At 30.8% G+C, this 26,265-nt stretch overlaps 1 protein-coding gene across 1 annotated transcript in view; it reads left to right on the top strand.

Moving 5' to 3' along the window:
• Window positions 1-5,062, top strand: part of LOC134686135 (ALK tyrosine kinase receptor-like) — a 36,193-nt gene extending 31,131 nt beyond the window's left edge. The window contains exons 16-20 of the mRNA XM_063545808.1: window positions 1,123-1,215; window positions 1,725-1,826; window positions 2,475-2,609; window positions 3,510-3,600; window positions 4,502-5,062. Coding sequence (XP_063401878.1) covers window positions 1,123-1,215; window positions 1,725-1,826; window positions 2,475-2,609; window positions 3,510-3,600; window positions 4,502-5,047 — 967 coding nt within the window. The 3' untranslated portion in view covers window positions 5,048-5,062. The remainder of the gene's footprint in view (window positions 1-1,122; window positions 1,216-1,724; window positions 1,827-2,474; window positions 2,610-3,509; window positions 3,601-4,501) is intronic.
• Window positions 5,063-26,265: the final 21,203 nt, after the last annotated feature.

A 26,265-nucleotide genomic window follows, 5' to 3' on the forward strand; every position in this document is an offset into this window, starting at 1 on the left:
CTTTTTTTTACAAAAGAAAATGTCTTTACTAAGTCAGGAATATGACACGTGTAACAAATCGTTTGATAGGTTTAAGGCTTTGGATTTTTTACATTTGATAAGGAACTTTCCTTGAATTTTCCTCGAAGCTCAGTATTTTTTTTCAATTTTACATTTTTTGTAAAGAAACTCAGTAACTTTGTACAAGTTGATAAGATTTTATGTATTCTATAAGGTAAAGAATAAGTTTTCATCTGAAATATTTATAATTCCAAACATTTCCTCGTTTATTACTATCTTCGAATGCAACACATTACCAGATATTACATGTGATACATGAAAGTGACATTACGTTAAGCACAGAAAGTGCGTACCTTTTTGGAATACCGGAGTTCATCCTCGGCTCCTGCTAGGTTAATATTGCGCAAGCAATCTATACTTTCCATGTAGCGTTTTGTTGCCTGTCTTTTTTTTATTTGGCCTTCGGGCAGCCTTTGTGATTTCACTAGTGCGGAAGGATGTTGGTATTATCAGCGGAATGATTTTATTTCATTACTTATAAATGGCGTATGCTTCTTATTTTTTCTTTAAAATGTACACGAGAGGTATAAAAGATGTTACTTTCAAGGATGAACGACGTTACGTTGGAATATTATGCCCGATTAGGATGAATAGTTAACTTATCGAAGTCTTCCTTGTTATCTAGCACAATATCATCTGCCAATAAACCAATCATTGGTAATGTCTGTCTTTCTGTGATATTTTGGTATCTCATTGCTATTTGTGCCGATCAACTAATAAAATAGGAATATGGTAATTAATAGACTACATCGGTGTCTATGTCAAGTTGCTTTCTTTATTAACTCTTTTATTGCCAGTTTACTCATATAACAATATATATTATAGAAAATACAAATCTTACATGAAGACATATTAAGTCAATGTTGGTTTCAGAACAAGTCCAGACTATACTTTTATATTGAACTGTATCATTGATTAAATGTCTTAACTTTGACATTTGAAAGTGTATGTTAACAGAACTTGCTAACAAAAAATTGTAAAATTGATTGAAACAAATCTCGTGAACTCACTCCAATATTGTTTTTATGAGATAATACATAGTGACATAATATTTATTTACAGAGATATCGCCGCTAGAAATTGCCTCTTAAGTGAAAAGGGATCAAATAGAGTTGCTAAAATTGCTGATTTTGGAATGACAAAGAATGTGTTCAGGTATATATGATGTAATTTAAATTGATTTAATTGCCACGTATAATCACAAAAATTATTAAAAAAAAAAGCGATTAAAAAATAGATATAATATAACTATTAATATTTAATGCAAACATTTCAAATTAAACCATGATAATGTAAGTAAACTGTTGTAGAAACATCCATCCTAATGTAATGTTGAATAAAAGGTAAATTTAACTCACGCACATGCATTTTGATAAACTTGCAGCTAAAGATAAATTTATATATAATATATAAGTCATAAATCTTTTTAAATAACTAACATTGTAACAACTGTTTAAGTGTCTACCAAATTACAATTTGGATATCGGTGAGCTGTTTGGGATTTATTCAATAACTACTCGTTTTGGAATGACATTGTTTTTCTAACCACTTACTCTGTGTGGAAAAAAAGCAAATGTTTCTCTTGCCATAACAAAATTCGAATTTCAAAGTAAGTTGATATATAAAAATATGCATCAACTGTATACTGATTAACATATTTTTAGGACAAATTATTATCGTAAAAATGGTAAAGCAATGGTTCCTGTTAAATGGATGCCACCGGAAGCTTTCCACGATGGTGTATTTACAACAAAAACAGACGTATGGTATGTTTTTTTTAATAAGCAAATTAATATCGTAATTAACACTTTCATGTTACAACAATGTGGGTACTTTACAAGCAACTTTATTTTGTTAAATTTTTTTCAAGAAAATCAAATTTCGAATTCAAAGCACAATTGTGGCATTTTGTTGCAGTATATTTTGGCAATATTAATAAGTAGAAGTTTGCTATCAAACTATTCGTTCTCCTGAATTAGATATAAGATAACTACAACATTGCAAGCACAAATGGTCAGGTCAAATTTATTCAACAACATTATTTGATTAAAACAAGAGATATCTTTATAAGCACAATGGCAGCAAATAATCGACACAAAAGTTCAAAACAACACGTTATTTTAATACTTTGAGTAGTATTTGAAATAGTCTTATGTAATTTTGTATGTATGACAAGTCTTATATAATTTTGTATATATGGCAAGTCTTATATAATTTTGTATGTATGGCAACGTAAACAAAATGTATTCTTATAATTATTGATAAAACATGTTTGGTATGAGTCAATCAGACAACAAACCACCATTTAAAATAAAAGACATGAATAAGTCAGCATATCCAGTTCAAATAAATGGGCACATATATAGCTTTAAATTGTCTTCAGTAAATAAAAGAATATGTCTGTCCAATTATAGGGGATTCGGGATTGTTCTTTGGGAAGTCTTTACATTGGGCAGAATTCCATATCCTGGAAAGTCAAATAATGAAGTGATGACATTTGTGGCTAAAGGAGGACGATTGGATAAACCTGATCAGTGTTCTCAAGAAACGTAAGTTTTATTGGTAAATTGTATGAAATATTTCAAAAAGCCTATTATGTCATCAAAATCGCCAGACATACAGTAGTACTTTGATAAGTTTGCTGCTTTGGTGAATGCGACACATTGCTGACTTAAAATATATAAGAAGAAGTTATATGAGTGCCAATTAGACATTTCTCTAATCCAAGTCACCGTGACAATTTATAAACTATTGACAGTTCTTGGTCAAAATACGGTTTTCAACACCGAGCAACAAGATCAAAGGGGCCCCAAAATGACATGTGTAAAACTATTTAAACAGGAAACCCAACGATTTAATCTGTATTACAAACGACAAATCAACTAAATAAAATATACTAGCAGTCGAATGAATGAAACAAGAGAGATGCAGGAATTAATGATATCGACATCGTAAACAAATACAATAAAATCTATACAACACTTGATATACACTTGCTATCCATTCGTTCGATGTGTTTGAGCTTTTGATATGTCCAGAGATTAGAGATGTCCATTTTTCAACTATTTTTGCGATCGGACTTCCGTTTTTTTGTGATTTTACTTTTTGATTTGCTAAATAAAACCGTATCAAAGAAAGCTCACTATTTGAAAAAAACAAGCTCAGTGTATTAAATCTGCTTATAAAAAACTATAGCGTTCTATATCTTGAATCAAAGAAGTAATCACAAGATTGCCAGTAATGATGTTTTGAGTACGAATCAGGCTTCATTAAGAAACACTCAACTGCGATTCGTTTTGAGAAGGGTTGACAGTTTTCTAGACGGTTTTGGATTATTCTATACTGATGTGACAAATCCAAAAAGAAAAACAAACAATAAATAGCCATAGCAAATATAAGTTGGCGATGAACACATCTAGTCAATTAAAAAAATGTGCGTAAAATTTCAGGTATTCTTTAATGTGTAAATGCTGGATGGACAAACCTGAAGACAGACCAAACTTCAGAAACATTACAGAAGAACTTATTCAAATACAAAAGGTAAATTATGGATAAGTTGTGTAAGTTGTTATCAAAGATACTAGGATTATAATTTAGTACGCCAGACGCGCGTTTCGTCTACATAAGACTCATTAGTGATGCTCATATCAAAATGTTTATAAAGCCAAACAAGTACAAAGTTGAAGACAATAGATAAGAATGATTACATCACATTTTCAACAGAATATGTAAAAGTAATGATATAAAGTGAAGGTGCATTTATGTGTAGGCCGAATTTAAGATGCTTTGCATGTAAATTTTGTAAACATATAAAACTTATTTTATTATTAATTAGATGTAAATATTTTAGGTTTAATGTGTTTATCAATAAAATTGAAAATATAAAAGGGGAATATGTAAATAAACAACAATCCGACTAAATAGCAGAAAACAGTAGAATGCCACCAATTGGTCTCCCACAAAGCGACAAAATTTTGCACCAGACGGCAGCTTTAGCTGGCCCCTTAACAAAAATGTGTACCAATTCAGTGAAAAATAGACGTCATACTTAACTTTACAACAAATAAATTAACTTATATAAAATCAATCATTCAGAACTAACAATGACCAGAGGCTCCTGACTTCAAACATGCTAAAAGTGCAGCGGAGTTACACTTGTTTGGTGAAACATCTACCCCTCTTTATCCATCTGTCCAATATGGAAAAAACAAACACACATCAACAATGCTAGATATGAAAAACTCAAACTTTAAAAGCGGTTAGAAATCGTACGACGAAATGAATGGCTTTGTTTGGTTGTGTCTGTTACTGGCAATATATAATAAAAATAATCTGCAGAATAAAAAAAAAACAGCAGCAGGCGAAGTCTACTGACAATAACTTAAGGTTTAATAAATAACTATTATATATTTCAAACTTTGAATATATATTTTTTTTACAGAATTCAGATCTTTCACAGGAAACAATAATAAATGAAAAAGTCAGCAGTGATTATAATGTCACTGAAATAGTACACGAATCTACAGAAAAAATAAACTATTCAAGTGATTTGAATGAAGTACAGCAAGTTACAGCGAATACAAAAAACAATGAACACGATGACTCTGAGAAAAAACAGCAAGCAGAAACGTCTTCAAGTAATGATGATAAACTACAATACACTCCCAATAACTCATTAGAGCTCAAACAATTAAATGAAGACAAAAATGACTATAGGACTAGAACACATTATTCTTCAAGTGTGAATGACGATAGGACTAGAGCACATTCTTCATCGAACGTAAATGACAGAATGACAAGACCACATTCTACTTCGAACGTTATTGACGGAATGACAGTAACAGATTGTTCATCAAACTTGAATGACGTAATGCATATAACACATTCTTCTTCAAGCGGGAATGATGAAATGACAATAACAGATTGTTCATCCAGCAAACATGACGAAAGGACAAGAACACATTCTTTATCAAGCGAGAATGGATGATACAAATACGTTAAAATTAACGTTGTTATGTTATTTTATTGTGATATTATTACTTTTTGTTATAATAAATAATAAACCTATTTAAAAAAAAATGTATTTGGAATTTGATGTGCTATATATTTTTAATCACTACAGACTGGCCCGATTATACTTAATAAAGACTTGAATGGAAGTGGAAGAACTTTGTTTCCGAAAAATCAAATTTTAAAATACATCCTTAAGGAGACAAACCTAGACCTACAAAACAAGTTATCAATACACATAATGTATGTTAACGAAATTTTGCATCAGAAAATCTTATATATAAAAATTGTTGAAAGAGTTCAAAGCTCTTTACTTCTTTTTGTTAATTAACATCTCTTCTAGACTGTTTTAAATACAATGTTGTTTTTTTTAAATCCAAATAAACTTTGTAAGTAATATTGCCACTTTTCGAATTTCAAGGAATATGTATTAAAGTTATGGTGCCATTTGACTAAAAGAAACCAACAAACAAGAGAACAGACGACGACAAAGCTATGGCAAAAATAATCAAACAATAATGAAGATTCTTCGGGAACTAATATTACTTGACACGTTCCATTAGTGTGATGCCATTAGGTGACAATTCACAATCTAAAACAAAATTCATTCGATGTACATGTTTTATTGTTGCTTCAAATACTGGGGTGACTCTGTACTATCAACGATTCACTCTATAATAAATTGATTTCCATGGTATTAATGCCTATGAAACAACTCTCCACAAAAGACGAAATCAAACAGAAATGAACAACTGAAGGACAACTTTAGGCCTTCAACGCTGAGCAAAGCCAAAAAGTCAGTTATAAAAGACAGAATTTGCACAATTGTTGAATACTTCTAATGAGAAAACTAACTATCTTATTCATAAACAAAATAATAAGAAAAACAAATTTGTAACACAGCATCAAACGACAACCACTGAGGTAAAGGCATAATAATTCAGACAGGCATATATGTGCCGGTGGTTAAACTCATTTGAAGTCGCCAATCCTCCAATAATTGGAGACAGAAGTATACAACATATGAACAAAATATAAATATCAGTTTAAAGACTTAACGCAACAGATGGATAAAAAAAGAAATGCATATAACGAAAACACGGAGTATGCGTTGACTGGTACTTGTACATCCCCACAACAAAAAGACACTATGTACAGATCAGAGAATACAAGTAGTTACCCACAGCTAATACAAAGCCAATAACAACTAACAAAAACAATAATGCATCTAAGACGAAAAGATTATATGTATACGCTTAAGACATACTTATAAAACGATTAATGCCATGGTAAAAAAAGCGTTATTTGAAGTCAACTTGTATCCTTTAGTCTTCAGAATGGCTATCAGTGATTCTGTTTGATATATAGGAAGAAAAGGCATATGTTTTATCTGATTCAAGAAACGTAATTTATAATGAATCTAAGAAAATGTCAAGGAGAAAAGTTAATAAGATTGAACAAAAGTATAATAACTGCGTGACCGTTGACAATAAAAATAATGATTTACGATTTAGAAATTAGCTTTGCATGTCAACCTACACTTTTTACGCAATAAACATGATCTTTAGTACATGCATACTGTACATAATATGATTATAACCAGATTACAAAAACCATCATATAACTAAGATAACATTGCATCATGCATAAACACATACTTCAAAATAATATATATTGTGGTAGTACGAGTTAGTTTTTAGTTTATTGGACAACATATATCATTATTATAACTGTTATTCATATATATTCAAAAATTAACATTCAAATTCTAGTTTTCAACAATTTGAAATATTATTTTTTGACAAAAGAAAAAGGGAACAGATAAAAAGCCAAACAAACGTTAGATTGCGTGTACACGATAGTCCCTGAAAGATTGACATTCTTATGGCCCAATCAAATAGTTGATGCAATAGTTCTTAACATGGAGAGATTGTGGTTCTCTCTGTATACATGAAGCTTATGTATTTTACGTCCCAATTCTGACCAGGCGTGGCTACGTATTAATTCATCCCGCACTTGCATACGGGCGAACTACTTTTGCAAAGATAGTAGACCATCATTTACAAATTTTTTAACTTTTCAAGGCTAACTTCAACAACAACAATTGGGCACGTAAAAATTTAAATTACTTTAAAAAGCTATTATCATTGTAATTATTATTGTCTTTTATTTGCCGCAGAATAACATAAAACATTCTATAATCATCTTTTGCAATTAACGTTTCAATAGGGATTTCAAAGATCATCAGCATAGCTTCTTCGTGTGTTATCATAGACTTATCGGTAAAATCTGTCCAAGATTGTTCATTGAAGCTTTGGTAATTTTTCGATGTCCTTCAAGATATGATAATCCAATCAGACAGTCCTAAACAGAAATAAACATATTATATATACAGATTATATATAACTTGGTAATCACCATAACACGAAAAACGACTTATGATTGTGATTTAATATGAGGCAGGCATTACCTGTAAATGGGGACGAAGTCTGTATGAATTATGTTTTTGTAACGCAAGTTAAATATTTGTTAAAAAAAGAAACGGAAATATACCGTAACGTTTCCGATTTTGGTTCTGTTGTTAGGGAGTTTAGTTGTGACGTTATTTAAGTTATGACGTCATATGCATTGTAAACAAAGAAACGCTATCATCAGGTAAGGTTTTTTCATATAAAAATTCCTTCTTATTTATAATAGACTGTTAAATATATATTTTACTTAAAGATTCATACAAACAAAACCGGAAAAGGAAGTACATTGTAGATTTCTGCGCAGGTCCGGGATTTCAAAACATGACATATAAAAAAATTGAATGATTTTGAGTTCATTAGTACAATGAAAAATTCGGGAAATTTTCCCGATTTTTTTTTTTTTATTGAATTTTCTACTGTTATTGGGGACTTCGTCCCCATATTATCTTCGTAAAAAGTGTAGAATTCAAGTCATAATAATATTTTATATATTTTTGCCATCGATGGTAATGCTTCTGTTATAACAAAAAGGTTTTAAATAGTGAATATTAATTGAAATATCAAAGTTTTTAGACTTTATTATTTCTGCGCTCTTTTAACATACCCAACTGACAATCATAGATCGTGTCAGAGAGAAATGACAAACCTACGACAAAAAAACCCAAAGGAAGACGAAAACACATGTCCAAAAAACACATAAAATATACATGGACTAAACATCATCAACCACATTAAATCCATATACTCAAAGGAAGTACTGTTTCACATGTTCTGCTCGTCCCACTCACCCTTGCACTATCTGTCAGATAAGCCGGAAGTGATTATACTGTTGCATTATTATTCTTCCTAAAACAGCAATGCATTGTTTATCTCACACAAGTGTAACACATCAGTTAAATTAAAAATTGTGCTATTTTTTTTTATAGCGCTCCCTATTTGATTAAAACGTAATATCCTTTCAATACAGGATGTGAATATTAAAAGAAACAATATCTCTTTTTTTTTAAATCACAAAATTTAAAACTTTTCAAGGCTAACTTTAACAAAAGCAATCTCGCACGTAAAATTACAGTAACAAGCTATTATCATTGTAATTATTATTACCTTTTATTTGGCGCAGAATAACCTTTACTCATCTTTTACAATTAACCTTCAAAAAGGGATTTCTAATTACATAAGCATAGTTTCTTCGTGTCTTTTTATAGACTCATCGGTTAAATCTGTCTAAGATGTTCATTGAAGCTTTGGTAACTTTTCGATAGCCTTCCAGATATGATAATTCAATCAGACAGTCTTAAAAAGAAGTAAACATATTATATATACAGAATATATATATAAGTTTAGACACAAATTGCAAAACACAATAAAACGAAAAACGACTTATAATCGTGATTTATCATCTTTGTAAAAAGTGAAGAATTCATGATATTGAAATGTCTAATTTTCACTTCGATGGCAATGCGAAATATCTTAACAGAAGAATGTTCAAAATAGTACTTATTAATAGTCCACTATAAAAATGATTGACCGTATTATAAAACTTTGAATTTTACGAAAAACTAAGGATTTTCTTACCCCAGGAGTAGATAACCTTAGCCGTATTTGGCACAACTTTTTGGAATTTTTGGTCCTCAATGCTCTTCAACTTTGTATTTGTTTGGCTTTCAAACAATTTTGATCTGAGCGTCACTGATGAGTCTTATGTAGACGAAACGCGCGTCGTCTGGCGTATAAAATTATAATCCTGGTACTTTTGATAACTAATTATAAATGCACTCTTTTGAAAAAGATACAAAAGAAGTTTTCATAACTCATGCCAAAGAGAAACAGACAACACCCTGTCCAATTTCAAAATAAAAAAAAAGACGAAACTACATAAGTCCATAAAGCAATGCATAGAAAACTACAGTTCGAGTAACATGAACCTCACCGAAAACAGAGAATGATCCCAGATCGCCCGGAAAGAGAGAAGAAATACTGTTTAACATTTGCTGCTACTCATGTTTTGTTTCCTCTTTTTTATTTATGTTTTTTTGTCCATTGAAAAAAATTATTATGCAGTGTTTTTTTCAATAAATTGATTATTCTTATTTGTATGTGCCACGCATATTCTTTTGAAATTTTAAGTCATCAATGCTCTACCTTGTTCGGCCTTTTTATTGGGTTTTTTTCAACGTAACTGGCTGACATTCACAATGTTAATGCGGGTATCTGTGATGAGTATATTCAAGACCATTACACACATTATCTTCTGTAAATATTATAAAATATGAAAAATTAACATTACACTTTGCTATTTTAGACCAAATTGCGATTGAATAATGCAAAGCAATTTTAAAATTTAGAGTCCTACTAATCGCATTATACTAGAAATACTGCTTAAACACTTAAATTAATTAATTCCAATCCACATTCATTCAGAGATTGAAATAAAAATATGTGGAATCATTTCTTGATGATATATAAAGCTTTACAAATAATTATTTTTGGTAGGTTAAAGTCCTAATTGTAGGTTCTCTATATACAATACCCCGAGCGTGTCATTGAGTATGAAGATTCAACTTAAAACCACATTAAACGTCTATAAAAGATAAAAGGATGTGGTTTGATTACCGACAACTCTCCACAAGAGACCCAATGACGTAAAAGACAATGCTGTAGATATGTGTGTATCAAGTACCTTGTAGGGCAGTCATGAACCTGATATTTCACAGAAACGTGATGATATACAACTGTTTTGCCACTTAGACGACGACGTAATTAAAAGCGATTGACCGAATATTGATAATTATTAATGTACTTTACCAAATAAGTCGTTTAATCAGTTGTTGGTCTAGTTAAAGAAGAAGAATATTGATTTTTTTTAACCTAAGTTCTAGTAACAAAATTATTTATACGGGAAACCAGGTAAACAAAGAGAGAAATAAGTTAAAACGTTTAAACCTTTTCCAAAAAGGTACGAAGCCTTCGCAGCACTGTAAACATTAGTTAACCTGTGATTTTTAGAAGAAGAAAAAAAGACAGTTAAAAGGGGCATTAACTACAAGATAAATAGAAATCTATAGTATGAATAGTTTTATTCAATGAAAGTGAAATATAGGAATAATAATTCTCTTTTAGCAGCCAATATTATTCAATTTGTCAAATTAAGCTAAGAAACAATGATGATAAATAATTCACTAACAAGTGAATAATTTGACCTAGTTGAAACCATTTTCATGTGAACTCGAATTTAAGCCCTGAGCCAGTAATAGATAACGCATGATTAGTGCGTGTTCGGTTATTCAACGGAAGAGAATGTCATCATTGAAATTAAACAAAAGGTAAATCATTTGATTGACTGCTTCGATCATCAAAATATCGTTCTAATACAGGTAAAACATTAATTAACATATATTTTTAATCTGTAATATGAAATTGCACAAACCTAGAAAAATCTAATTGCACGAGTTTACTGTCTATCTATATCAATATTTATATTTAAAGTGGTTTTATAACAATTGGAGGTCTTCGTAGGTCAAGTCAAAGTTGAATAAGACTAAAATACACACAAAATAAAGCTGCATGCTATAGCCCTTTCCTGCAAATTGTTTATTTTAGACTTTTTATAATTTGGATAAACGTTTTGCATGGTTAAAAATCAAAATCGAGAATGTAAGTCAAATCGGTGAACATTATTTTGCCAGCTAATGCCCCTTTAAATGTTTTTAAGAAGTCTTTTAATTTATACTTTTTTTCTAATTTTTGTAGACTTTTGTTTGTTTTTCAGTCTTAATAAAAACAAAATGGGAACTTAAAGGGGAAGGGGACTGTAAAACAACTTAAATAGTTCAAATATTATATCATTCATTAGACAAATGAAGTCATTTTCGGATCCCTATGATAAGCCTGACAAACAAAACCGTTTATTCTGACTGCATATTTTTCCTCTCTCTAAATAAATTTGCCAATCTTCGTGTGTGCTTTTTAAACTGATATTTTTACTGGTTTGTATCCTTCTGATGAATTTTTCAACTTATTTTTATTGTTTGTTCTTATCTTGTTCTGTTATATCACTGTCCCGTGTGTAAGAGAAGAGTTGGTACCTTCAAATGTGTAAATCACTATATTGGTTATGTGCCTGCGTTGATTCTGGAGCATGTAGTTCATTGCTTGTCTTTGGTTCAGGTCTGTCAGACTTGTTTTTAGTCTATTGTTTTATTAAAGATAAGGCTGTTAGTTTTCCTAATTTTATTGTATTATATATTGTCATGTCAGGGCGTTTCGAAGTCGACTAAACGGAAAGGGTTTTTCACAGTATAACGGTTACATAAAGTTGCTGACATCCACTTCATTTGAACTTTAGTGGATATTTGTCTCACTGGCAATACATCTACTTCTCATTTTCATATCAATTGAATTAATTCTGTCATTTACAAGTGAATTAGTACAAATAACCTCATCATAGGAAAAAAAATATGTTCTTTATATTTACCATGTTTCAGGGGGTACATCTACAATGTTTACTGTTGGTAGTTTTGTTTTCCTGTGTTTCGAAAATCTTTATAGACCCGTACTTTCTCAATTGTTGAACTTGATACCTAAGTTTACTTTTTACACATACATTTCTAAGAATTCCATATGGGTCAGCATCAATGTATAATAGATCTATAGTATGTAATAACTTTGGAAATGAGCGATATATTTATCGATCGGACCCAAATAAAAAATACTATCAGACCATATATATATTATTTCTTCTCTTCCCATAACTTATTTCAGCAAACACCAAAATAAAGCTTTCATTACTACCTGTGGTTAAGTAGTCATTTTATGATTGCATGTGTACTAATATCTACACACCGTGTTGCCAAGCAATCTCTCATACTAATGTACTGTTGAGCAAAAATTAGAAAATAATCTTGTTTATGAATTGGGCAAAGGTTCATGGAGGCATTTATAAACAACACATCATATCTTGTTTACTCATTATTATCGATACATTTTATACTTGTGAGTTATACATCTATTTTCAACTGCTGAAATGATTTCGTGTATAAAATACAACTTGTGTCACATGAGCAAGCAAATAAACCAAGGTTGATGTTCATTTTTAAATGAATCCATTATTCAAGGTAAAATAGCAAACTTTTTCGCCGTAAGGATAAGGGCTACGATTATTTTTCAGGTTAGGAATAAGGCAGTTGTTTTCATCCGTTTGAAGAATTTGAGCTTTTGATTTCGACATTAACAAAACCAAATATGTGAAAAACCAATTTAAGAAATAAAAAAAAATGATTAGAAGTGGCAATTGACAGAAGCCGAGATCGATATACAACCGAAACAGATAAATAGCTATATGAAAACAATGGACATTAAAAGATAATAATATTCATCCAAGGTTAACTTTGTATGACAGAGAAGTTGATTTGTGACATATATGCAATGCAATTTCTTTATGATCGTTTCCCTTTGCTATTAACTGTCACGTACTTAATAATATTGTATTTTCACATTGGAATTTATTTTTATAAAACGTTGTGTTCATAATTTGTTTGATTTAATCATTAGAATGTCAAATAAATTATCAAACTCGCTAAACTCAGAAAGGATTTTAATGTTTTATAATGATGAACTAACCAACCTTTGTACAATCTGGTTTGCAATCTAGTAAATGTTATCAATTTCTGATGGTGGAAAAAACAAATGTGAAAAAAAAGACTCTGAATGAACCACCTGGCCAGGAAACTGTCAATCCCTGTCAATCAGGAGCAATGTCGAACAACCTGACAAATACGAATTAAACTCACATCTTCAATGTTCATAGGTCATTGATATTGTAGATGAACAACGTAGACCACGTGAATTACGAGGACTCTCATGGTGTTCAGAACATAATATTATTGATGTTGCTGTTTACTTAATGTCTGATGTTAAATATTTCATACATATCAATTTTTCATTAATAGTGCCAGTCTCTCTACAGAGTGACTTTGATTGAATGTACTCTAACAAATATTTGGTTAACAAACGATATTTCAGTCACATGACATCACCCTTACAAGTATATAGTTTAACAGTTACTCTTACGACCGGTTAACAATTACAGTTACTTATGAGAAAAGACCATTTGTATAGCATTGCACAGACACTTCACAATATAATGGTGTCTTCCAAGATGCTAGTTTTCTGCTCTTTGGTCGGGTTGTTATCTTTTGACGCTTTCATCATGTCTATTTTCAATTTTATCATGTAATTTGGATATCCAGTACAGTGAGGGAAGATCCGGTTCTTCCTTTCCAGTAGTAAATAATCATAATACAAAGACAGGGTTGCTCAGGAGTCCTTTATAATAAGGGTCATTGAAATATGTATTGGGTTTCTAATTGCATTGCCAGTATCTAACTCTTAAACTGAAACAGTATTGTTTGGGTCATTTTCTCTTGGGTACTAAACAATATTACGCATTTTAAGGAACAATTAGATGCAGTCCTTGTGTTCCTAGACATATTCAATATTTTCATTTTGAAAATCATAAACAATGATATACCATTAACGCATCCGAAAAAAAATCCTACGTTGCCCATTGTATAAAACCATAATTTTTTTAATTTGTGTTATAATCCTGGTACTTTTGATAACTATTTCCAGTTCATCGATTTTGGCTCACGTAATTTCGATCTTTGGGTAAACTTATTCGTAGCTTAAGTTTTGTTTTTTTAAATGTTTAGTTCACCTATCGTCACTTTTAAGATACTGCAATACGTTTGTGTTGAAGGAAGTTTAACATTAAGGTTATGATTGTTTTTCAGATAAATATTTTCCAGTTCTGATTTGTCTGAAAAACCTTTCGTGAGATTTATCTGGGATGATAGTGGTATGTTTGTTTTGATCACGTGGGATTTATCTGGGATGATAGTGGTATGTTTGTTTTGATCACGTGGGATTTTCCAACCATACTATGTACAAAAAATAAAGATTATGGTTTAAAACTAGTTCATGCAGAGATGATGGACACTCAACGTAGAAATGCATTTAAGAACTATATATAATTATAGAGTAGCAGATGCTAATATCGACGACCATATCTGGATCGTAGTAGAGAATCGTATGTTCAACTCTTCTTTATATTCAATGGGCATAGGAGAAACGAAACCATCAAAGTAGTCAAAAGCATGTTCATGCAGCTTAGTTTTTTTCAGGCGTATTTAACTTTTCGGATATGTGTTGCAGGGTATGGAAAGTAATTGCAGCATACTTATACGTTGAGATAAGTTAAAGCTATTCCTGCAAAAGAATTTTAAAATCAATTTGTAAATCAACATCAAACTTAATTTTCAAGAACAACGTCTCCTTTACCGGAATATTCGTTGACTGTTTAAAAAGTATCTTTAAATCTTTTAATTATCTTACAAAGCTAATCAAAACCTGCTGATCCTTAAAAATACTGCTTGACTAGAAAAATATGTTATCAAGAAAACAAACTTATTATCTACTGAAAATGTTCAATACATGTGTTTGATGTTAAAGTTATTACAACAATCGGATCTTGATGACAGAAATGTCAGTATTTTTCTTGATGAATCATCAAAAAAATAAAAGAAGCTGATTTTAACCATTCTAGGGAAAAATACTGTTAGATTTGAAATAATTAAAATATAATAAATTGTTTTTGCGCTGCATTTTTGATGTTTTAAATTACGTAATGAATAAAGAATTGAGTAGCATTAATACAATAGCTTCCCACTTCTATTGAAAATTAATATAACAATTCCGCAATAAACAACATTGTTCCACTTAAATTAAAAATATAATTGATTTTGGCTAGTAAATCTTAACATTTTACTTGAATTGGTTAATGTTTTAAAGGAATCGAAAAATTACATTTCCGAATTGTTTATTATTTCATATTTATGTTGTATCATTTTTTGATTTAATGGAATGTAGTCAAACGTACATCAATGATTGAATTATTGGTTAATTTTATGATATATTCATTGATGAAATGTTGCCTTGCGTGTCCTATTAACGTAACTCATATCGCCTTTAATTTAATGGCGATAAATGGCGGGATCCTGATATTGACTAGTTTGACTTTGTTTTACATTTAACACACGGATGTGTTCAATTAAGGAATAACAGTACTGTAGTTGAAGAGTTGCCACCGTCAATTGTAGATTTGACGGTCGCAAATGCAGTTTTACTGGCGACACGTAGCAGAGACAGTAAAACGGAGATTTGCGACCGTCAAATAAAAATTGACGGTGGCAACTCTTCAACTACAGTATTGTTATTCCGATTCTAATGCATTACAAAAAGAAAAAATACGTTAAAACTTGAAAAAATGTCTAAATATGTCAAATAAAGAAAATCCGCGAAGCTTCATGAATGCTTTTGGCACAAAGACGTCATGGCTAAACGTGACGTCATACAAATGAAAACTTCCAAACTGGACCATATTACGTTACCTCTACGCTTCAAATTCGGATAAAATTACATTAAAACGGCGAATTCGAGGTAGGTCTTGTTTTTTTTCTCGATTATATAGTAGTTATCGAACATTTGTTGATTCTTCAATTGAAAATGGCGGGTCCCTCCTTAGTAACGCCAGGTCAACTGTGGATTTGACGGCAACTTTTAGCCAATGGAAAAAATTGTTACATCCAAATTGCATTAGAATATAGTTTTCTATTTTTGGATTACATGAAAAGATGTGTTATGCTCTGCCTGAACTTCTACTTTTTGTACTGTTATAATGGAGGCAGATTGGCCTTTTGTAATTTTCGAATCAATTTTCTTATCTATTCAAATAAGGATTTTCTGTTTTAACATGTCTAAACCAAGTCCACGAATGAATTCGTCCTAGTCAGGCATACATTTTATGGCAGTTTTCATCAAATAGTCCGTGTCTATGTTTTTGCCGGATTGTTTGGGTTTTTGTTGTTGTTGATGCACTTCAATGTTTTAGTGGTTCCGTTGTTTTCCTCCTAAAGTTGATGTATTTTTCTCGGTTTTAGTTTGTAACCCGGATTTGTATTCTCTCAATCGATTTATGACTTTTGAACAACGTTATATATAACTGCTGCATTTATCTTTAATATGTATGATATAAGAAGCATGTGTCAAATTTGCATGATAAAATTACCTGCATTATATCAGCTCGAGATCAAATGAAAGCAAGTTTGAAAAAAAAACCATTTAAGAGGAAAAATCAAAAGGTCTGATATACTTAAGCTTGTTAAAGGAAATTAACAAGGATGCACCTTACTTGAGGGATTTTGACGTTAGCGTTTTTCAAGATGTATGATTGTTGTTCTCATACATGGCTTAATCCATGCAAACGATTTTACTGGATAAACAAATATCAGAGGTTTAACTTTAGTACGCTCCAAATTTTTCTGTAAAACTGACAAATGAAACATGTACAATTGTATTTTAAACTCAAGCTCTATTCAAACGAAATGATTTAAAACAGAAAATAATCTAGACCGAAGATGTGTAACGCTCGTGCCGTTATGTTGTGTCAATGTAATATTAGTGGTACCCTGGGTACTATCTTCATCCTCTTAATTTCATTTAATTAATGTTGAGGGTGGTACGGTTGTGTGTATCGGTTTACAGTCTTGTTTTTATCTTGTATTAAGTGATATTTTACACATTTTTCCAGATCTTCATATCTTATATAAGAATAATTAAAAGATTAAGAACTAGACTTAGTATGAATTCATTTTGTCCATAAGGAAAATATATCTAAGAGCGATTATTTGTTATATCCTATGTTTTGTTTTCATTTTTGGTCTCAAATATATTTTTACTAGATATTTGACACTTACGTAATAATTAGCTAAAAGAGAGCATAAACATATCAGCTGTTTCCTAGAAATGTCAGTTGAACAAAGGAGTTGAAAATTGAATACTAACTGCAGAATATAAATAAAGGAAGATGTAGGAACAATTTCTAGGAAAATGTCTCAGTCACAACAACGCACTACCAACATGACATGTGTACTGGTTTAATTAATCTGATTATTTTTGGCCGCAATGAAATTAGTTATTGATCGTTTCAATTCTTAAGGGATGATAAATAGATAAAATACATTTTTTTGCGCTTCTTATATCTAAACAATGGTTGAAATTCACATGCTCTTGTACCAAGTCAGGAATATGGCAGTTATTACCAAACAGTTCGTTTCTATGTATGCTGGCAGTTGTTTTTTGTGCACTTCAGTGTTCTTGTTGTTCCTATGTTTTACTCTTATAGTTGATGTGTTTCCCTCGGATTTAGTTTGTTACCCTCAATTGTTTTCTCTCAATCGATTGATGATTGTGAACACCGGTATTATACTATTGCCTTTGTTCAACCATGAGAATTAGGTCAGTACCGAATATGAAAAGCATTCTCGCGCAGTCTCACATAATGAAGCGACAAACACAAACGAGCAATGTGAGAATAATTGTTATACTTGATTGAGTTTAGATTTCGCTGGCTATGCATGCAAAGCAGGAGACTCTTTCTCGGTCCATTAGCGAGAGTTCAGGCGATTCCACCTGGATTCAATTGTTATCTTGAATATATCAATCCGTCTCATTCGATTTCTGAGGTTTGAACATTAATATACTCGGAAACATGTATTTATTACCCAGTCTACATGCTTGTTAGTGCATAATGAGAATGTATCTTACATGAAATAAAAGTTCATAAGTTAAGTGTTGCCGAAGCAATTTTTGGATTGATATTCAGCAAGAACGCCCAACACCAATCAAATTACACCAACCACACATAAAAGAAATAAGTACGGAAATCTTATTTCTATTAGCTGGAATCATACATAAGCATTAACAAAACAGTGTTTCGACAATAACTTTAATCGTGAGGAGCTATATGATTAAAAAGTTCCTAATCAGAATACCAAATTCATATATAAACTTTTCCTGATGGAGTTGGAACTTTTGGTTTTTAATAATTTCGATAATCGGGGAATTTTCAATAGGAATAAGCTATATGATATTTGTCAGAACTAAACAACTGACTTATAAGCTGCTGATAACCTTGGTTACAAATAGTCTATCAGTAGTGGTACCAATCACTTGCTTGCAAATGAATAAATAATTAATGAAATAGTTTAATTTAGTCTAACAAGTCCCCAGATTTAACTTTGCTTGAATATGAACAAATAAAATTTCATTTTTGTGTATGTATTTCTGAATTTCAAATATTCAAATCGACTGATGAAATAAATGTGAACTACGTACGTGTTAACTTAAGGAATCATCTATTTGTCGATATAAAAAAAAGTGTGCAATCCACTGAAAGAGAAAATTAAAATTAGTCTTTAATTGCATTTATATTCTTCATTTAGATTTGAATTAAGTCATGTTTTCAACACTACCCAATATTGAGCCAGCTTCCTAACAATACCACGGTCATGCCTTAAAGGAGGTTGTTATTATTTGTTGTTTGTTGTTTGTTTTGATTAAATAATATTCGTTTGTGATTTCCTTTGAATAACATTCTATTAATTTGTTTAGTTTTTTTTAAATTCAAGACATAATGTACTCTTAGGTTTATGACTTGTTTATAACAGTTTGCAGTTTCTAAGCTATGACTGATTACATTTTTTTCATTCAAAAATAGGCACTTTAATATTTAGCTAAGAGCGTTTCCTCAATTTTCTCGGTTGATTAAAAACATTATGTCATTCAATAGATTTTAGTCTTCCTAAGTCAGACTGATAATGACAAAAACATGCACAAACAGATAAATCATTACATGAACAATGTATTAAATTACAAATAATTAATTAATACTCTTCATTTAGAACGACGTTTTGTACTTTAAAACTATCGGGGACTGAAAAGTTTCAGCCAATAGTTGTTTCGAATAATCTTTTAAGCTTTTTAAGATACATGTACGTGTCTTCTTTTCCTGACTGTGTTTTTTTTTTATTGTTTTTCGACTGCTTATATTTAATTAGGTGATTCCTTAGGTTTTTTTTTTATCTGCAAGTGTTTCAAGTAAGAATATATATAAATGTTTCTATCAATCATTGTCACAATGATATTTTAAGGTAATACTTGATATCAGTTTTGTATCTACTGGTTCTATTGCAGATATCATAACTAGCTACATTCCTTAGGCTTTCCATTTTGTTCGGAAAACACGTACCAAGTCAGAATATGATAGCTGTATTCCATTCATTCGGATGTTCTATTCATTTGGATGGAAAATATAGTCGATTCTTCTGTTGTATCAGATTTTATTGATTTTTCACTTTTTGCATTTACCATGGAGTTCGATATGTTTGTTTATACATTTTTTAGCCAGTGTGTAGGCATTTAGCTCTTGTGATTAGACAGTTTTATTTTCCAAGTTTCAGACGACAATGATTGTATAGTTCAAACCAGAAGTGAGATTATAAAGCATGTTGAAAAAAAGAGAGACGAAAGATATCAGAGGGACAATCAAACTCATAACTCAAAAATAAACTGGCAATGCCATGGCTAAAAATAAAAAGACAAACAGACAAACAATAGTACACATGACACAGAATTTAAAAAAAAACAGATTTAATGGTTTTGTGTGTTAGTTTTAAAATATTTTTTTTGAATGCATATTCATGAATGACAAAAAATAAACGAGAAATAGATATATATCCGTCAATCTTATCATATTCGTGTTAAATTACTTGTATTAAGTTTATCAAAGATTTATCATGTCTACTTCATAGATATATTCAGTATCAAACCATTATGTAAGATAATTAACACTTTATCTAGTCTGACCGATCAGACATCCATACATCATTTATTACAGATCCCTTTAACTATATCGTCATTTCGATATTTAATATTATCTGTTTGTGTGATCGTTTCCATTACCTAGCATATAAATACCGTAATTATGTACTTAATACGGACATACAAATGAATCTGTTCGTATCTTGTATTTTTTATTTCCAGTAAAAAATAACTGGGCTACTAGGACTAAGCTATGAAATGACAATACATTTGAGATAACATTCTGACATTTACAAAATATGTCAAATAATACTGCTAATCTTACTGTAATTATTGTTCTAGATAATATGACTATATGTCTAGATTCAATGACAGCCACTAGGCTTATAAAAGTTTTACGTCCTCTACCATAATATTTTTTAAATAGAATTTTGATAAAACATTAACGGCAGATACCATTTTTCGTACCGTACGACGTGCATAAATGCAGCTTTATACACTAGCATTGTATCCCCTTCATGAAGAGTTTCGGATGCTCTTAAGTAATCAGATATTATTGTTACTGCGCAATTTATTCATATTTTATGTGCGTGACATAAATGATACAAAACGTGATAGATTTTTCGGTTGTGAAAATTGGTATCTTACCGAGGTAAATTGTCTACTTGCAAGGATTATTCATCAAATCACTCGATTCATGATTTTATCAAAATTTGTTATCTTAGTTTTAGGTGTTGTTTTTTGTTGTTTTCTTTATTTTTTATGTCATTTCTAAATTTGATATTGGCAATGGAATGACTGTTTTTATTGATTATTGATAACCCCTGTGGTAGAGTCTTTCTATTTTGTCTACCGGATGTGTAGATCCTATATAAGCCACAATTATTGTTTTAAAAGATAAATATCCATTGCATCGTTTGGTCAATTTCATAAATTTTCTGTTACTAAACTTTTCGATAGAGTAAGGATTTTCTTATCGCAGGATAGGATTACCTTAGCCGTATTTTACACACATTTTTTTGATTTTTAGGTTTTCAATGCTCTTTAACTTTGCTCTTGTTTGGCTTTTTGTTTGGCTTTATAAATATTTTGATATGAGCGTCACTGATGAGTCTTATGTAGACGAAACGCGCGTCTGGCGTACTTAATTATAATCCTGGTACCTTTGATAATTATTCACACCACTGGGTCGATGCCATTGCTGGTGGACGTTTCGTCCCCGAGGGTATCACCAGCCCAGTAGTCAACACTTCGGTGTTGACATAAATATCATTAATGTGGTCATTTTAATAAATTTCCTGTTACAAAAATTGAAATTTTTCGAAAAACTAAGGATTTTATTATCCCAGGCATAGATTACCTTAGCCGTATTTGGCACAACTTTTGGGATCTACAATGCTCTTCAACTTGTACTTGTGTGGCTTTATAAATATTTCGATATGAGCGTCACTGATGAGTCGTATGTATACGAAACCTGCAACTGGCGTACTGAATTATAATCCTGGTACCTTTGATAACTATCATTATAATCCTTGTTTTACCTATTCTACCTATATAACTTCAAGTAAAGAAACATTTTTTCAACTGTGATACTGTAATCCTGGTACCTTTGATAAATTTTACCTATTAACCTTCCAAGTGAGTTTATCTCATTTGAGTGAATATGAGATTGAGGATACCTTAGAAAAAAGAAGGTCTACTTCATATCTTAATTTTTTTCCCAACTGCGATCGGTTAGTTTCTGTTTGTAACATTTATTTGTTATCGATTTATAATATTTTGATTTTAGTAAACTACCTTTGCCTTAACCTACACAGAGCGACTCCTTCAAACAAGAATTAATGAAAAACCTGCTTATTTCAAGTTTCTTATTTCAAACTCATTTCTATAGGGTCATTTGGGAAACCTATTTTTGTGGATTTTGTGGACCCGGATTTAAATCTTCTACAAAATACACAATTTCTTTAAATAACTACATGCAAAACAAAGACATCTTTAATTGTGGCGTGCCTCTGATATATATACACACGGTTCCAACAGAGTTTAGAGGTAATAATTAAGAAAGAAATTGATAAAAAAAAACAACAAAAAAAATACATGTTACACAAGTTTTTTGTTCACTGTTGTAAATTGTTAGACCGATATGATGTGGTTTGGTAGCCCCTCCTTACCGTCATTTAATCGGGCCTAATATAACTATTTAACACAATAGGTAAGTGATCTGTAAATTTGGCAATTATGTTTCAGTCCCGATCATGTTATTAATCTGAGTGACGGTAGCAATATGGATATGCATGCAAGGTAGGAGACGCATTTGTATCGCTCATATTTATGGGATATGAACATTTATTAACTACTGAGTTCGTGTTGGTTATTCTTATGTTTTTTTATGTGGTGTCGTATGTACTATTGTTTATCTGTCCGTCTTTTTCATTTGTAGCCGAGGCGTTGTCAGTTTTTTTTTATTTATGAGTTTGACTGTCCTTCTGGTATCTTTCGTCCCTCTTTTGTAATCAGTAATAAAAACTACTTACAGAGGTCGAGTAATAAATTGTTACAAGAAACACAAATAAAGTAATAATAAAAAAACGGGTGGCTCATAAACAATATACACATTCGGAGCACATTAGATGAACCCCAGTTTTTTTTATAAATTTGTGTTGCTCAGTTGTTAGCTTTCTATGTCGTGTTTTATAAAGTGCTGTATCTTTGCTCCTTTTATGTCATAGGGATATTATTTGTTTTCGACTAATGACGTTGATTCTACCTTTTGTATCTTTACCCTCTCAATTAGATATAAAAATATCAGCAAATAACGGACAATTTTTTGCTGACTGCATGATTTAACGTCCTTCCTAGTAGATGATTTTTATTGATCAAGGAATATAATTTGATTTTACTTAACATCCTTTTTCTTTAGACTGCTGATCATTAAATCATGTGATTTTGAAAGACGTCACAGTAGCAAGTAATCATCTTCACAGCATTTATGAAAAAATTGGTAATAGCTATGATGTGATCCCGATGCAATGTCGTCTAAAAGCCAAATCAGTTAATATGTAGTAGGTTCTTTTGACAGCATATTCGTGTCGATATTCATTCTTAACTGCAGTACACTTGCACTATAAAACTTCACAATGTATGGTTCGGTTACGATCCGTATGTATTCAACAAGACTTACCGTTTCCTGCAGGAAAAATCTTATTTATACCATGTTGTTCACTGTTCTAGTATATGTAGGGATTTCATACGTTTCAATGAACATAATCTCACAAGTCACTTGTAAAGTCAGAGATTGTGTTTCCAAAAATACTTCAAACCTTTACTTTATTTCTTCATACTGTTTTTGTAACGGTCATACAAGTGCGAGGTTTAGCGCTATAAAACCAGATTCAATCCATATTTTTCAACCTTTAAAAATGCCTGTACCAAGTCAGGAGTATGACAGTTGTTGTCCATCCGTTTAATGAGTTTTATCCTTTAATTTTGCCATTTTATTAGTGACTTTTCGTTTTGAATTTTTTCTCGGGGTTCAGTATTTTTGTGATTTTACTTTATTTCTAATGAGCCCGTACATTTAAATAAAATTCTATTCTAGAATGTTATTAGTTTAATTCATTTTAATTTGCTAACGTGCTAATTGGTATTTTATCTTTGAAGAATAGCATTAAGAATGTAAACGGGGAATATCGCAAAGAAGACAGCAACTCGACAAAAGTGCAGAAAATAGTAATTAAAGGTACCAGGAATACAAATTTTGTACGCCAGACACCAGAAAACAGCCAAATGCAACCTTAATGTCTGCAACACAGCGAGAGAAAATCTAGCATCCTTTAAACAAAACTTTAACTGTCAAATAAGTCGTAAATATATAAGAATGAACGTCATACTAAACTCTGAAAAATATGAATGTACCAAAATTTATATAAAAAAAACCATACAAGACTCACAAACGCAAGATGTATTTTCTTTTAATTTGGTTAAGTATTTGATACTCATTCATTATCAAAGATTGAATAAAACACATTGTAACTAAATAACTAACATTTATAAGCAAAAGACATAATTCAACTTGCAATATCTCATATCATTTGTTGTATTTGAACTTTCCGTTCTCTAATCAGAAACTGATTTGAATAATTTGGTAGCATATGTATCTATATTTCTTTAGGGTTTTAGATTATCATTATCGTATTGTTTATAGTGGAAATTTATCAATCAATTATCTTCTCCAGTGATTGCTTAAAAGCAATGAAATACATAACAAGACTTGATGTCCTAGAACTCATAGAATTATTAGGTTCGCCCAGACTGAATTATTAATCTGTACTAAAGACTTTAGTGTGAAGATGTCATAAAAGGGTGTGTGTAACTTAACCCCTTTATATATTCTAAATTTTATAACGTTTAATTTTAGAAATGAATGTTAGTATCGCAGCTGTTGATAAGCTCATGGTCCATTTTGGTCATTTTTTTTTCAAGTATTCAAGGATTCATACATCCTTTACTGTCGTATTTTGGAATTTAAGCGCACTAATAAAGTGAAGTCCCGAATAGAGCTTTAAACACATCAAATTCTAAAATAATATTTTTGGTCTAAATGTTCCATATGATATGTATTTTCACACTGTTTTAGTTGAATGTTTAACATTTAGAGAAGGTCTTATAGTATTGAATATATCAGCTTTACTTTTTTTTAAATACAGGAATATGATTGGTTTAAGTTGTGGCAGCCCTGGGATTTTTGCAATTGCTACAATAAAGTACATACAAATTAAGGTTAAGCGTTATGGACCTAATTCAATTCTTCATTTTTATTGCATATAATTATCGGAATAATCTGTTGATTGCATAGAGTCAGATTAAATCAACTGCCATGGTTAAATTATATAATGCTGTAAAGACTCTAGTTATTTTGGGTGGCTCTCATAAAATCAATGACCTACGCTAATCATGTCAGTTTACAAATGCGTGTGATATTCTTCCGTGTTAAGCTGTTGATGTATTTGATGATAGGTCACATCCAGTGCTTTTTTTTTATCGAATAAGAAAACAGAAAAGATAGAATGAAATTTGATTGAAAAGTAATCTCATTTCTTTTATAGCATACGCAGGTAAAACTTACCGCAAGATTAGCAGCAAGTAAAATAAAATAAAAATACAGAACTCAATACCAAAAATTCTTATCAAATGACAAAATCAGAAGCTCAATCACAACAATGTGCCAATGATCCCGAGTGCAATATAACACCCCGTGAAAATATCAACGAAAATCTTTTAAACACCAAAAACACAAAAAATAAATTTGAAAAGTACAAAACAAATACATTTAATACAACGACAATTTATGAACGGATTTCTGTCTTTGAAGGTCATGATTTAATGCGACAAATGTAACCAGATTACGGACATTACGAGCTTATTCGAATATTAGTAACAAACAAAGAGGAAATATCAAAACGATAATAAGCCTTTACTTATCATCGAGACTTGTTTATGGTGAAAAAAGGACATTAGTAGGTAAAATGATTACACTTACTGACTTGAAAGCTATGAGATCCTTTATACAAGTAAAAAATAATTGAACCATTAATAGTGTTCTCAAAACACAGCCATATGTATATATTAATGTTGACATACTTCATGTATCGAAAAATAAATATGGGCATCAATATCATATGGTGTTGTCGGTAAATTATTAAGTGTGTTTGTTGCGGCATGAATTATAGGTCCCTATCATCCTGAATTAAAAATTAAAATCACAAAAAAGCTGAACTCAGAGGGAAATCTAATTGGAAAGTCCAAAATCACATTGCAAAATCAAATGACAAAATACATCAAAAACGAATGGACAATAAATGTAATATTCCTGACTTGGTACAGGCATTTTCAAATGTAGAAAATGGTTGATTAAACCTGGTGTTATAGCGATAAACCTCTCATTTTGATGACAGTCTCATTAAATTCCGTTATTTTTACAATGATGCTTAAACTAAACAGACATCAT

The sequence above is a fragment of the Mytilus trossulus genome, chromosome 10 (assembly GCF_036588685.1).
Source record: "Mytilus trossulus isolate FHL-02 chromosome 10, PNRI_Mtr1.1.1.hap1, whole genome shotgun sequence".
Taxonomy (NCBI): Eukaryota; Metazoa; Mollusca; class Bivalvia; order Mytilida; family Mytilidae; genus Mytilus; species Mytilus trossulus.